Source organism: Macrobrachium nipponense, chromosome 1 (assembly GCF_015104395.2).
Source record: "Macrobrachium nipponense isolate FS-2020 chromosome 1, ASM1510439v2, whole genome shotgun sequence".
Taxonomy (NCBI): Eukaryota; Metazoa; Arthropoda; class Malacostraca; order Decapoda; family Palaemonidae; genus Macrobrachium; species Macrobrachium nipponense.
Genome location: NC_087200.1, coordinates 8,477,823 through 8,493,105, shown reverse-complemented (window position 1 = coordinate 8,493,105; position 15,283 = coordinate 8,477,823). Strand labels below are relative to the sequence as shown.

The 15,283-nt window shown below is 41.2% G+C and overlaps 1 protein-coding gene across 1 annotated transcript in view; it reads left to right on the top strand.

Annotated features, from left to right (window-relative positions):
- LOC135218682 (bromodomain and WD repeat-containing protein 3-like) overlaps positions 1–15,283 on the top strand; it is a 282,487-nt gene that overhangs the window by 118,239 nt on the left and 148,965 nt on the right. The window contains 1 exon segment of the mRNA XM_064255131.1: positions 13,333–13,583. Within this exon segment, the coding sequence (XP_064111201.1) occupies positions 13,333–13,583 (251 nt within the window).

Here is a 15,283-nt window from a genome sequence, read left to right as displayed (position 1 = left end):
TACACCGGGAAGAGCGAGGTAGCTAGGAGTGACCGTGAGAGGTGCGCCGCTCACGATCCCGTCACGACGCCGCACGTGCCACGTATGGTCTTAGGACCACCAGGACGTACGCGCAAGTGATTGGAGGCGACCGTCAGGGGGAGAGGGGGTAGCGTCAGTTCTGTCTCTCCGATACCTTCAACTTCTCGGCATACGCCAGGAAGAGCGAGGTATATAGGAGTGATCGTGAGAGATGCGCCGCTCACGATCCCGTCACGACGCCGCACGTGCCAGGTTGGTCTTAGACCAAACCAGGACGTACGCGCAAGTGATTGGAGGCAACCGTCAGGGATCTGTTGCTGGCCCTTCTTCTGAGGAGGAGGGTCCTGGGAGCTGCTCTTGTTGGAGGGACTGGACGATCCTACTCCTCAAGACGCTGTAACTTCCGAGATTCAGAGTAACTTTACCCAGGTTATTGCACTGATCGTCAGCACAACGACCGGGGGCGAAGGATCGCCGCTCCCACCAGCAGAGCCCATTGTCTCTGCTCGAGTCGTTTTGGGGCCCGAGAGGGAACCCAAAACCGACGGTGGGTTTGCCGCGATCGGAGCTTGCCGATTCTGTCTTTGAAACCAGAGTCTCTCGTCTCTGGACAAGAAGGCTCTCTCAGTTCTGGCGGTTCGATCAAGCTACTTCCACCTCCTCTACTGCGACAGCGGCGTCTATACGTGTCTTCGGCACCGTATTTAAATACTCCTTCGGTCCTCCTGAGAGGTTTCGACCTCGACGAGGACTGGAATGAGTCGGAGGACGGTATCGGCTCTCTCCTGTCAGGTGTCAATCAGCCCCACCCAGACGACGTTCACAGTGGCGGCAGACCCTTACCTACAGTGAGAGTTCGTACCCTAACCTCGGGGAAACGTTTTTCTCCTGACGATACGTTTTCCCAGACTCTGAGAGGCCATCGCCGCAAGGCGATGGCTGCTCCTACTCTTCTCCAACTGCTAGTTCCACTGGGAAGGTGAGCGAGTATCCAATTCCTCCCCATTCCCTCTCTCCTTACGGCTACGACGGGAAAGGGGAAGGATCCTACAGAGATTTCTCTGTAGGAGGATCCCACGTTGGGGACTGCGCTACCAGGGGGGACCTTCGGGTCCTACCTGACGTAAGCCCCGGTCGTTGAGGAGGGATCCTGCCCATTCTCGATTTCTACGGAATAACGAGAGGACCACCAGCCGATATCGTTGACGAATTCGGTGGGGGTGGGGTTTCGCAGACTGCTTTAGAATTCTACGGAATTTCTAGCGCATTCAGAGTGTTAGAGTTTCTTACGATCTCCAAACACTTAGGCGAGACCACGGTCCAAAGTGAGCGAGACGAGAAATCCCCGATATGTTTACATGATAACTCGGGAACCTCGCCTATGCTCGAATTCCTGGAATTTCTAGCATTAGGAAGAGACTGCTGCTGAAAGAAGACTATCTCACAGTAGGCGACCAACCTGGAATAGAGAAGAACGGACGGGAATATCCAGTTTGGCTGGAACTATCGTCTTAGTATTCTGTTCACCATTGAAGCTTTCCTTCGAGGAAGACTTCTCCTTCACTCTCTTTAATAGAGAACGAAGGTGGTCAATCTCCAATCCTTATTTTGTTTTCTTGAAGGAAAGAATTTAGGATGGAGATCGTTGTTCAGAATCCTACAAATATACTACGTATATTAACCTCGCGACATGATTCTGCTAAGCAGTTGAATGGTCCCGATGGGGTAGGCGCATATCCTGGTTATTCTACGGATTGCGACTTAGACGAAAAGTATTCTAATTGAACTGCAACCCGGGTTGCCTGCAATCTCCCAGGAGTTTCCAGTTTCAATTTTATATACTTATGGTGTTGTCACAACAACACCATTTAAGGCTTTTATATTTACCGAAAATTCGTTTTTTTCGCTTAATATAATTGCTCGAGCATATCTTTTATGCTCTGTGGTTCTAGCCGAACGCATTCCTTCGTGGAAAGGATTACTTGGCAACTCAGGATGACAGTCAGCGACAGCTACTGCGTATTGAATTTGCCCGAGGCATTTCAGTATCAGCTGCCGCTTTGAGATAGACGGTTGTTTATGTCTTTCTCAGCTGCTGGATTGAATAACAACCGTATCTCTGCCCAACAATCACGGACTTAAGTCTCTTGATTAACGGGGATTCTCTCATACATGAATGACTATCTACTGCTGTGAAACGCTAGTATTCATCGTCTTCGGTATTGCGAGAATTTTAAACAGAGATATCTATTCGACTCTCATCTTTCTGTTTACCGCACGGTAACAGAATTCTGTAATAGTCTCTTGCTGCATCGTATCCCGATAATGCGAATGATTTTTGCGGAATCTGAGTTTGTCCTCAAAATATCTTGTATTCGGAGGTGTACAATTGTTCATTGTCACCCCGGATTAGCAGATGTATTGAAAGACATCGCCTACTCCCATACCTGCCAGCTCTACTTCCAAACGTTCAGCCCATGAGAGCAGTTCTTCAAGCGGCACTCCCCCTGTGTTTCATTGACTGAAGAACGCCCCCGCTTTCATTGCACAACGGACAGCAATGAAATGGCGGTTAGCGTTTTCAGTCATTTGTAAGCACAGGTTTAGAATCTTGAGATTCCTTCTCTCGATTCAGCTGGAAGACGTAGGTTGCATTCATTGCCTACCTTCGTCTTCAACGTCACATAGTGTTGTTTCTCCTTAAGCTGAGATCCAACGTCTATGAGATTTTCTTGCCATCAGGGACCTCGGTCTTTTGAAGGCAATTGACTTTCGCCTTTTGAGCTTATGCATTAAGAGAATCATCGCCGTGCCGTCCGGCATCGGTGACTAACAAAATATTTTATTTGTTTGGTCTCTCAGCATAACTCTTTAAAGGGAGGGCGAGTGTCACGTGACTTACCCGGATGCTTGGACAACTTGCCTCTACTGATTCCGAACCAGTCAGTCGGCAGCTGTCGAGCGCCCGAGTCAGTTACGAACTATGCTGTGGACTTAGTTCGGTTGTTCCAGAGCAATCATTACTTCGTCTTAATAGCTTGTCAGTATGAGTACTGTACATAACCAAAGTCGAGAAAGAGGGATAGGTCATACGACTATTCCCTTCTTTTCGTCTTAGGTAACTGCATGACTTCTCTTGAGAAGTCAAGCACAAGGGATGGGGGATTTGTGACGCTCGATTTCGTACCGATCTTCGTTAGCGAAGACTCAGAACCCTTCGGTAACTGACGATGGGTTCGATGTCCTTCACAATACCCTCCCTAATGGACTTCACCGCCTTCGATGCGAAGGAGATGCTGCCTTGTCCGCAAGAACTTCTCCTGGCGCAGGTACCTGAAGGCAGGGGTCTGGTCCAACCAGCCACATGCCCTTCCTTCTACCTTCGGGATATTGCCACAGGTCCTTGGATCTTTTTCCTTGGGACCCGTGGTGGCTGCTCAACACGTTGTGTAGCGAACCCAGACCCTCGCAGGCTGAACAGCATCGAGTCCTGGTGTGACCGTAAGAATGGATGGTGAATGAGAGTGTGACTGGCTCCTCTTCCATCTTTTTCTTACCCCTCTACCTGTGGTTAGAGGGACACGGTCGTCACCCTGCTGGATAAGGACAAGATGCAGGTGAGCTACTCAACAGAGCCCCATCCTATCCCTTTCACTAGGATAGGAGCGTATATCCACCACTTCCTCCAACAAGGGGGAGGAATGGATGCCAGCTTGAGACAACCCATACTTTTTATGTTGCCTCTTGCAAACAGGAACAAGTTTGTTCTTGCTTGCTGGTACGAAGAGATACGCTTGCCTCTCTCTTAGTACTCGGCCCAGAGGTCTGACCATTGATCCTGCGGTGCACACCCGATCAATCGGACAGAGGCTTGGATCCCTCCCCTCGCTCTTACGACCAGGGAGGCATTCCAGGGATGGACGAACACCAGTCTGTTCATCAAAAGACTCAGATTCTCCCACCAAGAAGTGAGTCTTCCTATTGTTAAAGGACCGATGGTTTGTATTAGTATCGGAACAAATGACAATTTGTCGAAAATTGCATTTTTCCTAATCCTATACAAACTGAAGTCTTTATTTATATAGTTCCCTCACCTCATGCCACCCCTCACTCTGTGTATTTTGCATGGGCCAAAAGCAAAAGTGATTTGTTTACCTCCCAGTCGCGCGGCGCGCGACTGTCGGACAAGCAGTTAACTACCGTTCTCCCTTGTTCGAAGCTTACGACCGTTCCAGCTGCCGCTAGCTACTTCCTATTGTTAAAGGGACCTCAGGTTTGTATAGTTAGGGAAAAATGCAATTTTCGACAAATTGTCATTTTAACATTGTCACCTAGTATATTTACAGTAATTCTACTTGCCTTAACATCGTTACTTTGTTTCATGACTCGACTCAAAGTGAATAAACCCATTAAGCAACAACAGGGACATTCTGGAAACCCTCATAAGCCAAAACCAAAAATCATTCATTCATTCAACATTTTTTACTTATTTTAATAAATTTTATATTTTACTTGCAAAGAATGTAATGAAAAACCCAGAAGTTTACATACCGCATGGATGATGCTGATGTGCTCATTGGGCTAAAATCTATGCCTTATTGTGAATCTGTTGATATCATTGTCCAACTCAAGGCAAACTATGCATGAGCCATGGCAGCAACCTTTTCATCCTTTTCCTAGCATTTTATGGTAAGCCATGTTATTTTCATGGTGCAGTAAAACCTCACTTTAACAGACCTGGAACCAACAGACATTAGATTTAACGGTCAAAATCCAGCCAAGGGTTGTGGCTGCTGTTGTTTATGTTTACTCACGCAATAACCTCAGCATTGTTGCGAAATTTGGAATTTACTTTATATTTACATGTGTATAAGACGAGGTAAAAAATTGTGGCAAATTTTCATGAATTTATTTCATATCTGCATTACTAAAATGACTGCTAAATTACAAAACCATCTGTGTATAGGCTAGTTTTTGCAACTACAGGTATCTTATGAAATATTGGTCACGTAAAGATGATATTACTACAGATGCTGTTTTACTTACTGGATCCTTAGACATTAAAAACAGTAAATGGAATAACAAAGCCGATTCCATAGTAGTATCATGTTTTTCCTACACACATCGCCTAAAAGGGAAACATTGTTTTGGTTACGTCTCATCGCCAATAAAAAATCTGTAACAATACAAAAATGTACAATAATTATCATACATAATCATCTTTTGTCTGACTGAATTGTTCTAAACAGTTATTTACTACCAAAATGGTAATGAATTTTTGATGAAAAAAACACCTGTAGGAAAAACCTATTTTTTGGTAGTCGCAGTTGAGTCCTCAGGGAGTTACCCTTTCCATGGGTTAACCAGAGGTCCGTGGTGACCAGACAAATGTTAATGAATTCTCTTTTAGCAGGTCTTGTGGCCGGGTATTGTGGCCTAATGATAAACATTATAACACGTAATGGAGTATAAATAGACTCAGGCTAAGAGGGCACTTTCTCTTATTCTCAGCGAATGCTGAACCCAGTTTACCTACATCAAAAAACCTGCAAGAAGTGGCTATATGTATATGCGTTGTCATATTGTTTGCATACGACCTAGAAATGGTCCAAGACGCCAATGTTTTCTGTTGGTCAGTGCAGGATTGATCCCTTACCCAAATCCTGTGCCTTTGCATCAGTGTAGTACTGTCTCATCCTAAGGGAGTTTTACAAAGAATTTGACGAGTGATGAAAACCTCTCGAATTTAATCCCAACAACCCAAAACAAATTTTGGTCAGGGGTCATGCCACAAGTTTCAAGGCCCTGTAATTTATTCCAAATACCTTAAAGTTTGGTTGCAAAGAACAAGAAACTAAATGCTAATTTATGTTAATAGGGTGAAGTTCTGCAGTGACTTACCTAAGCATGCTGGGTATGGTTGCAGTATTGTCAAACCTTCCCCAGCGATAGTTAGCATACCCGCCTGTTAGGAAGCTCATGGTTTACCACTGTAGCACTTATGGGTCAGGACTAACCATGCCACCTACCGATACACAGGGTAGTAGAATTTTTTTGAGCTTGTGGCAATAATGTTGCTAGAGTATAGAAAAAAAAACAGACGTTCTGGGATGTTTGCCATGACCTCTATGTAAACCTTAGTGCTTGAACTGGGCATAACATTTTGTCTACTAAATTTAGTGTACTTAGAATAAGAGAGTTCCTTTTCAAAGAATTCTCATTCTTGGCCAGGAATAACAGGCCAGAGGACAATAATAATTAATACTAGTTCCTGATGCTAATGCCACCAAGAAGATTGCCTGTTGTAGTTGTGAATTGTGGTTGTATTGGGTCTACTGAATTGAGGGGCTGATCAAAATCTGATCACTGTGTTCAAGGACCAAGTAATTGGAACCTTATGAGAGCAGGTCTTTGTAGTACAAAGGACTGCAGAGAAGTGACAACTTCTATACTTGAGCCAATCCCAAATCCATAAAGCAATGGTTCCATTAATGATGCTTTGTATGTCAGGATTGTTGTAACTGCTAGACATTTGTCTTCAAAAAGGGATACAAAAATTTATTTCCCTAGAAATACTGACTGGGCTCTCAGTATGGATATATGGATATAATCTAACCATATCTTCCATATATACAGTAAACCCCCCATATTTACGTTCTCAACATTCACAGACTCGCTCAACATTCACAGACTCGCCTATTTGCGGATTTTCCAGTGGAACCTTTCTATAAATTTGTGAAAAATTCAGCTATTTGCAGATTTATGCATTTCCATAGTAAGAGATTTAAAAAAATTAAAGAATGGAATTCATCCCTCATCTTTTGCCTTTAAGTTGTGAAACAATGGGGGAGGGTGGGCCTGTCAGAAATGTCACATTTCTTGACAGAAAGTGACCATGGGTACAAATTGTTGCCAACACCTGATCAGCTCTTTTCAATTTTCTCTCTCTCTCTCTCTCTCTCTCTCTCTCTCTCTCTCTCTCTCTCTCTCTCTCTCTCTCTCTCTCTCTCTCTGCCAAAGGGTAGAATGAAAAATGGATAGATAGATAGACAAATAGATGCTTAGTTCAGCCCTCTCTCTCTCTCTTATACTACTGTATGAGATGACACCCCCCACCTAATTTTTCATGTAAAATTGTAGGTTTAGAGAAAAAAAAAATTGAAAAGAGCTGATCAGGTGTTGGCAACAATTTGTACCCATGGTCACTTTCTGTCAAGAAATGTGACATTTCTGACAGGCCCACCCTCCCCCATTGTTTCACAACTTAAAGGCAAAAGATGAGGGATGAATTCCATTCTTTAATTTTGCCGTTTAAAATGACCCTCAATTTATTAAATTACATCATTCAATCAGCTGATGAAAGTTAGTTGGTACATAAGTAAAAACAATAATTATTGGAGTTATTGTACCAAAAATGTGTAAAATCAGTATCTCAAGGTTTTAAAATGTTTGGTAAAGCTAACCACTACAAAAAAATACTTTTGCATTCCCTTAAGAAAAATAATGGTAAACATCAGGACAAATGCTCAGCGTCTCTGATGTCACTATTGGTGGAGTAATACTGAGGCCACCGAGAGAGAAGGCCTGTTCAATGTTTTGTGACGTAAGCAAGGGTAGTCTGAGCGGCGAGCACTGGCTACAATGCCAGGTGAAAGAAATGTAAACAAAACATTGCCAAAATCAACCATTTTTGGTGTGCTAGTTATTATTTACTTACTTTTGTCGTATACAGTAGTATTTCAGGATACGAAATTAATCCGTTCGAAAGCGGCCTTTGTAACCTGATTTTTGTGTATCTAGAACTACGTTTTACATGTAAATTGCCTAATTCGTTCCAAGCCCTACAAAAACACCACAGTAAATTTTATAATAGAGCTAAATTGAGCAATAAACAATGAAATACAATTTGGACCATTCAATACCTATCGTAACTGTGACTGACCTGTAAATAAAGTGTATTAGTGTACATGGTACAAGAAATACTTTACAAACATGTACGTAGTACATATGTAGTAAAATGTGGAACCTTACCTTTCGAGGAGTGATGTCCAAAAGTGGAGACAGAGGAGGAGGACAAATGTCAGAAAACATGAACACCTAACTTTACGAAACACATTAAAAAATGGCAGAAAACATTAACATTAAACTTTACGAAACACATTAACAAATGGCAGAAAACATTAACGCTTAACTTGACGAAAAACTTCAAATTAAATTTCTTTTTTGCCTTTTTCTGATGTTTTTATTTATGTTTACTTTTTTACTTTAGGTTTTTTAACAAATTTCAATTTCTTCACCACTTCCAATTTTCTGTTTTTTCGTATCTCTTGGACCTTCCTGTTTACTTACTACTAAAGGCCTCTTTAAAAAATAACTATCCAAGTAGGATTGCTTTGCCTGCTTTTCAAAATGATTCTTAAACAACTCAGGCAAACGTCATCGAACTGCGCAAGCATACGTCCTGTGTAAGCCTTTTCGGGGTGTGTCTTTTCTACAAATGATTGCACATTATGAAAAGCAGCTAGAGCACCCTTAATTTCTGCCGTTGTCATAGGGTCCTCCTCCTCCTCGACGCTGCTAGAGAACTCTTCTTGAACGACGTTATGTTGCATGGCATCCAACTCCTTCAGGTTATCCGTCGTAAGCTCCTCTTGGTGCTCCTCGAGAAGGTCATTGATGTTGTCCTCGTTGACGACCAGCCCCATGGACTTACCAAGTGCAACGATCTTGTCAAGATCTGGTTGCGAAACAGTTTCAGGATCGTCAACTGTTTCTGAATCTGCATCAGCTTCGCCCACGATGCCCTCGAAGTCTCGGGCGGATACGGCATCAGGCCAGCGTTTCCTCCATGAAGTATACAAGGTTCACCTCGAAACCTCCTGCCAAACTTGATCAATGAGTCAGATGCGCAAACAGACAGCCCCCGGATAACGACGCAATTGCTCAATGGCAAATCGGTTTATGGCTGTCGTCAAAAATATTCATTAAAAAAATAAGGTATTTTTACGGCACTTTTTGGTTAACAGCGCCGCTGGTGCCGTTATGTCTAACGAGTATATACATTTGTAGAAATACCGTTCAACCCGTAAAGGTTATGCAAATGATATAAAAAAATTGTATTGAGAGTTATTACATAGGTATTAGTGTAAAATATATGCCTCTGACGCTGTCCTATGCCGAAAATATCGAGTTAAATGAGTGCAAATTTAGCTATGGATGTGTCGATTTATAAATGTTCATGCTTTTATATTTAAGATGTGTATGAAAATGTATCATGTATAGGTATTTCTATTTCTACACAAAAATATGATAAAAGGCAGCTTTTGAAACCGCCCTTCACGTTATTAAATGTTTTTTCATGGTCATTCTTGTAAGCCGACGCCTGCCGCTCTTCCGAAAATATCGAGTTAAAAAAAGTGCAAATTTAGCAATCGATGTGTCGATTTTATAAATGTTCATGCTTTAATGTTTAAAATGTGTATGCAAATGTATTCTTGTATGTGCTTCCAGCAACAAGAAGTTGGTAACCAGATTCATACAGGGAAAACTCAACGTGCTTGTGGACGGACTGAGTCGTTAGCCGGTACACTGGTACCCCCCCGTATTTGCACTCATGCATTCACGGATTTCTCTCTGGAGCGTATTTCCCCTCCCCCCCTGGTTTTTTGCAGTAAATTTGCCTATTCGCAGTATTTTTCTATGAGAAATATTCACAAATTCCTTGTTTTTTTTATCAATTTAATCATAAAATGCACTTTTTTTCATAAAACTATTTAAAAACCAGGTATAAAAATTTTTAGTGGGTTTTTCTTGAGTTTTAACTAATAAAGCAGGCTGTTTTAAGCATTTTTGTAGGGGTTCCAACTATTTGCGGGTTCTAACTATTCGTGGGGGGGGGGGGGGTGTCTGGTACGCATCCCCAGCAAATACAGGGGACCACTGTACTTCCTATGCAAGAGACTCATCATCTCCTGTGGAAACTATGAGAGAGACCTTTTTGCAATGTCAAAGAATCTGAGCAATTTACTGTTCACCAGTCCCAGACCCTCTTGCTTGAGTGATGAATGCCAGTTGAACATGGATATTTATGCATTCCCACCTTTCTGCATGATAAGAGAGGTGATAAAGGAACCACAACAATGTTATAATGACCCTGGTAGCCCTATTCTGGCCACGACAAGATCGGTTCCCAGATCTACTGTTGCTACTGATGGACTTTCCAAGGCTACTGCCTCAGAGAGTAAATTTACTCAATCCCTACTTCAACCAGTCCACCAAGGATTGTCCACTCTGGCCCTGACAGGTTACAGATTTTCAGGAAACTCCTCCGACAGAAAGCATTTTCAGGAGCAGCTTTGGAGGGTATTGCTAAATGCAGATCTTCATCCAACAGTCTATCAGGCATGATAATATTGCAGACTTCCTATTGTATCTAAGGAACTCCAGAAGCCTTTTGTCATCAACTAACAGAGGATACAGAGTAATGCTTAGCTCTGTATTCCGTCTTAGAGGGTTAGATGTTTCTACCAACCAAGACATCTCGGACCTCATGAGGTCTTTTGATACCCTTAAGTCCAAGGGTTCAGAGACGGTCGCTTGAAATCTAGATGTGCTCTAGTGACAACCAAGATGGTTAGTGAGATCCATGCCCTTGACAAGAAAGTTCGTTTCTCTTAGGGAGATGCAGTATGTTCCATTACATTGGGCTTTCTAGCCAAAAATGAAGACCTTAAACCCTGGCCTCGTTCTTCTAATCATTTGTGGTGCTCGGTTAAGAACCCATCATGATCCAGGTCTAAGAATGGCTTAGCATTTTTCCTGAAGGATCTGATTAGGGAAGGACATATGCAGGTGGCAGAGGAGGACCTTAATTTAGTAAGAGCTAAAGCGCATGGGATCAGATCGCTAGCCACATCATTGTCTTTTATAAATTATTTATTGAGTCTATTTTACAGGCTACGTATTGGAAGTGTCGATCGGTCTTTGTGACATTATTTGAAGGGTGTGGACGTGATTTATAATGTGTATTGCATTAGGATCTTTACCCTTAGCTGTCAGGGTGTTAAGGGAGGAATTGTAGGAATCTTTTCTTCCTATCTGCATTTTTGCCTTGATATCAGGTATTGTATTCAGGGGGTGCCCCTGTTCTAGGGGAGCCTAGGGGCACTTAGTACTTGGAGCACCTTCCAGTTCTTATTTTATGGCTGGGTTTGGTAATTTTTTTTATTTGTTTGTTGGTGTAGGTGTTTATTGGTATAATCTGGTCTTTTTTTAGTCAGATACATGCCCAGGGCAAGGTCAACTGACTACCTGTATGCCTAGTAGTCACAAGTTTCATACCTTGCTACAAAGCTCCACTGTTGTAGAGGTGAGTCTGGCCAGTTAGCCACACCCTACGGGGATAAGATGAGTGCCGACCAGAGGCAGTATCTCCCTGAAGCAGTTCTCATATCAGGTGAGGAACAACAAGCATTGATTCAAATCTTATATTGTCTCTTTCTCTGTTCATTATATCATTATTAATGTGTCAGGTAGAATCAACCATATCCCTCCTCCGGGTCAATTTGGGATTGAGCAATGTAATTACTTGGGAAAATGTCATAAAAATTACATTTTTATGATAAAATAATGTTTTATATATATGTATACATACTAAGTAATTATGAATCAGAGCCTTCCCTTCTCCCTGCATATGACATAGGGCAGCAACAATTGACTACTTGCTGAAGGTGTTCTCTTACATGTAAGTGAGCGGGGTTTTACCTACACCGACAACGTAACTAGCACTATTGCGGTTGTCAAATTTTAAGCTGCTGGTGCAAGTGAAACTGTAAGCAGTGTAATTACTTGGTATGTATATTTATAGAACATTATTTTATCATGAAAATGTCATTTTTACTGCAGTGGAGAGAGAGAGATATCTTTATGAAAACAGTGGAGTAGGCTCTGCATCCTGGTTTACATTTACAATGGTATTGTTATAAGTGTCAGTGATTCTTTTTAGCATTCCATGTGTAACTTTTAATAAGAAACTGGCTTTTTAGAAGCATTAAGAAATTATTGCTTCCTGATTTTCTAAAAGTTGGTATGGTGAAGAAATGTCACTTATATTCTTGAAGTTCGAGTGATGTAAGTGTTGTAACTCATTGCTTCCTTGTTTGGAGTACTGTTCTCCAGTGTGGTCTCTGGGTGCTGACATTCATCTCTGTTCATCTTGCCAACTATTAAATTGAGAGGTCATTGTTTACTGCATGAAATGTGATAGTGAGAAACATCTACACTCTTCTTTAACTGATCATGCTGTTTTTTGCTTATATGTAACACTAGGCAGGCTGAAACTGCAAACAGTGTGTCATTTTCTGGTATGTATCAGGTTTAATACTAGAACTTAGTTTGCTAGGAGGTTTGATTTGGTAATAACTAAAATGTGGAACAATTTGCTTAATGCATTTTTGGAACCCTCAGGCCTCTGAATGTTAAGGAACATGGAAATTCTTTCCTGCTTTCTGTAAATGTCTCCCGAATTTGGGTGTAACTTTTATTTTCTGTTCCCCCATATTTATTTATCCCTTTTTCATATAATTTATCTCTATGCAGGCTGATTTCCCTTTGGAGCCCTCTTACTCAATAGTCTGTTGACTCCTATCCATGAGGTTTTTTCAGCCAAAGAGCCAAAGAAAGAAAGAGAAAAAAGCAAACAATTGCACATTAAATTTATAGTTTACCTTAATTACATGCATACCTGTAGGTGTACACAGGCTCACGTACAGCCTGAAAAATATTTGTATGTACACTAAATATCTATTAGTATTGTTGTTGTTAGTTTGAGTTGGGAAACCAGCAAAATATTACATCACTATTAAGTACTCCATTAAATAAATGTCAGTGATAATACGCTACCAGAGATAGGTTGGAGATGCAACAATAAATGTTTCATCTAGTAACTTATGTTGAAAAAGAAACAAATATTTGTGGTCAGTGGTCTGTTTTTTATTGTATGGTCAGTAAATAATGATCTCATGCACTACTGAGGTTGTCATGAGGTTTTCTTTACCGAGTGATACTTTCATGAGAGAGGGAGTCAGGTTTTCTCATATTTAAGTCTTTTCAGTAAATGCAGTATTGAAGTGGTCAGTACAGAGTAGTAAAACCTTAGTTTTCTAATTATGAGACAAGAAAATTATGACATTGTATACATTTATAGTAGTGTCAGAAATTTTGATGTAGAAGTATGACTGAATAAAATTTTTAAAAATTTTGACATGCATCATATATAAACTTTTATTTTTGCCATTTCTTTCTCTGGCATAGGTGCTGATGTTGTTGAACGAGGCGGAAGTCTTGCTGTGAAACAGGATGAGTTGGAGGATTTGCTTTATACACCATCTGATGAAGAGTGGGCTGGTCGGAATCCTGATTTGGAGTGTGACCGTATTTCATATGGCCTGTCAAAAATAATGAGTTTAGCCATTGCAGAGCCATTTCTTGTTCCTGTTGATCTAAACGATTATCCGATGTATGCCCTGATTATTGACTACCCAATGGACCTTACAACCATAAAGGTATTTTAATTCATATAGAAAGTAAAGGAAAGTTTTTGTATGTACTTGTTTAGACTAGAGTGAGACCTCATAAAGATCAGTAGATATAAAGTACATAGCCAATGTAAACCTGGAAAACTAGATTGGTTAAGAAAACATTTATTTATGGTTTTTAAATTTTGTCATGATTGAAAATACGGGGAGTAGAAAAAAAACCATGATGTAGTCAGTCACGCAGCTGTCGTAAAATGTCCTGGTGTCCAAGAACGTTAAACATTTTTATATTTGGATGGAAAAACAAAAATTATTAGTGACAACTACCAAAAACACTTGACATTATTGGTAAAGATATGCACACAGTGTGTTCAGCTGTAACATAGGTTATTGGGTGAGTGGGAGCATGTTAAGGTTTTAGCATTTCTGTATCCAGAAAATACTTTCTCTACCATAGGAGCTACTGTATCATAGTTTACCTGATTGGATGGGTGAGCCAGAAAGTGATATCTATCTGTATCTTCCATTATAACTTTGTTCCTACACAATTACAAACCCTCGGTCTTTACACATGGGATCAACTTAAAGTTAGCTGGAAATCTGGTTGTTAAGCTTTTTGCAAGGTGGTTATGGTAATGGTTACTGAAGGTAGGGCCGGAGGTACCGCCCACCTAGTTGGAATTTGCTAAAGTCTATGCAATTTACATTTGTCCGCAGTTTTGGTGAGACATGCATTCCTTCTGTCCTGCTGTTCGGCTTTCTTTTCTGTTTTGGGATAATTTTGTTCGTACCATTTGTGTATTGATATATTGAAACATTTGTTTTTCTCGTCTCTATAATGATATTTGTTTATACATGGAACAAACCTGGTTCTTAATGATATACCTCCTGGCACCAGCTGGAAACTGGTAAAAAAACAATATAATTGTATATGCAAGGAATTGGTGGCTTCTGGCATCTGTCACAAATGAGGTGGGTGACTCCACCAACCCAAGTTTGATCTCATGATGACTTATTTATTTTTCTACCACCTTTGAGTGAGGACATCTTGTTCTTTCTTTCCTCCCTAAAGCCAGGTTTTTTTTCTTTGCCCATGTTTCTTTCTTCAGCGTTTTGTGTACAGGTTTGTGCTTGTGAGAGTGTTTAAGGGTATCATGGAATCACAAAACCTTTCTACAAACTCCAGTTGTGGCTCCTGCAAGACTCAGAGGAAATGTCCTGGTGTAGGAGGTTATCTGTTTTTGCATTTCCTGATCTTTGTTCAAATTGCAGTAGGTGCAGAGCAAATGTAGTACGTAGTGAAGTCAATTCTTGTTCAGAATATAATTCTAGGTCTTCTGAGGGATGGAAGTTGAAGGTGCCATCTTTGGATGGTAACCCATCTGCTTTATTGACGGTGCAAACTCGTCTTGATTCTGCCTTTTCGTTGGCTAGATTTCTTCCAGTTGCTTAATCTTCAATTGATGGTTGTTCCCCTTCCTTTTCTCCCTTCGGAACTTTTAGGAGTGGGTTTAGGTGATTGTGTATTGAATGTTGGCCCATCTCTCCCTTTGTGGAGAATGGGGGGGATCACAACATTAGGCCTCTCAGACATACCAACCTGAGATGATCTTTTGTCCCACTTCATGTCTTTCTGCATCCCAGTTCCGACCCTCCCAGGTCTCCACTTTATGGGGTCACATTCTGCAACGTCTAGTGGGTCACCTGTGATACCAGCCACACATCAT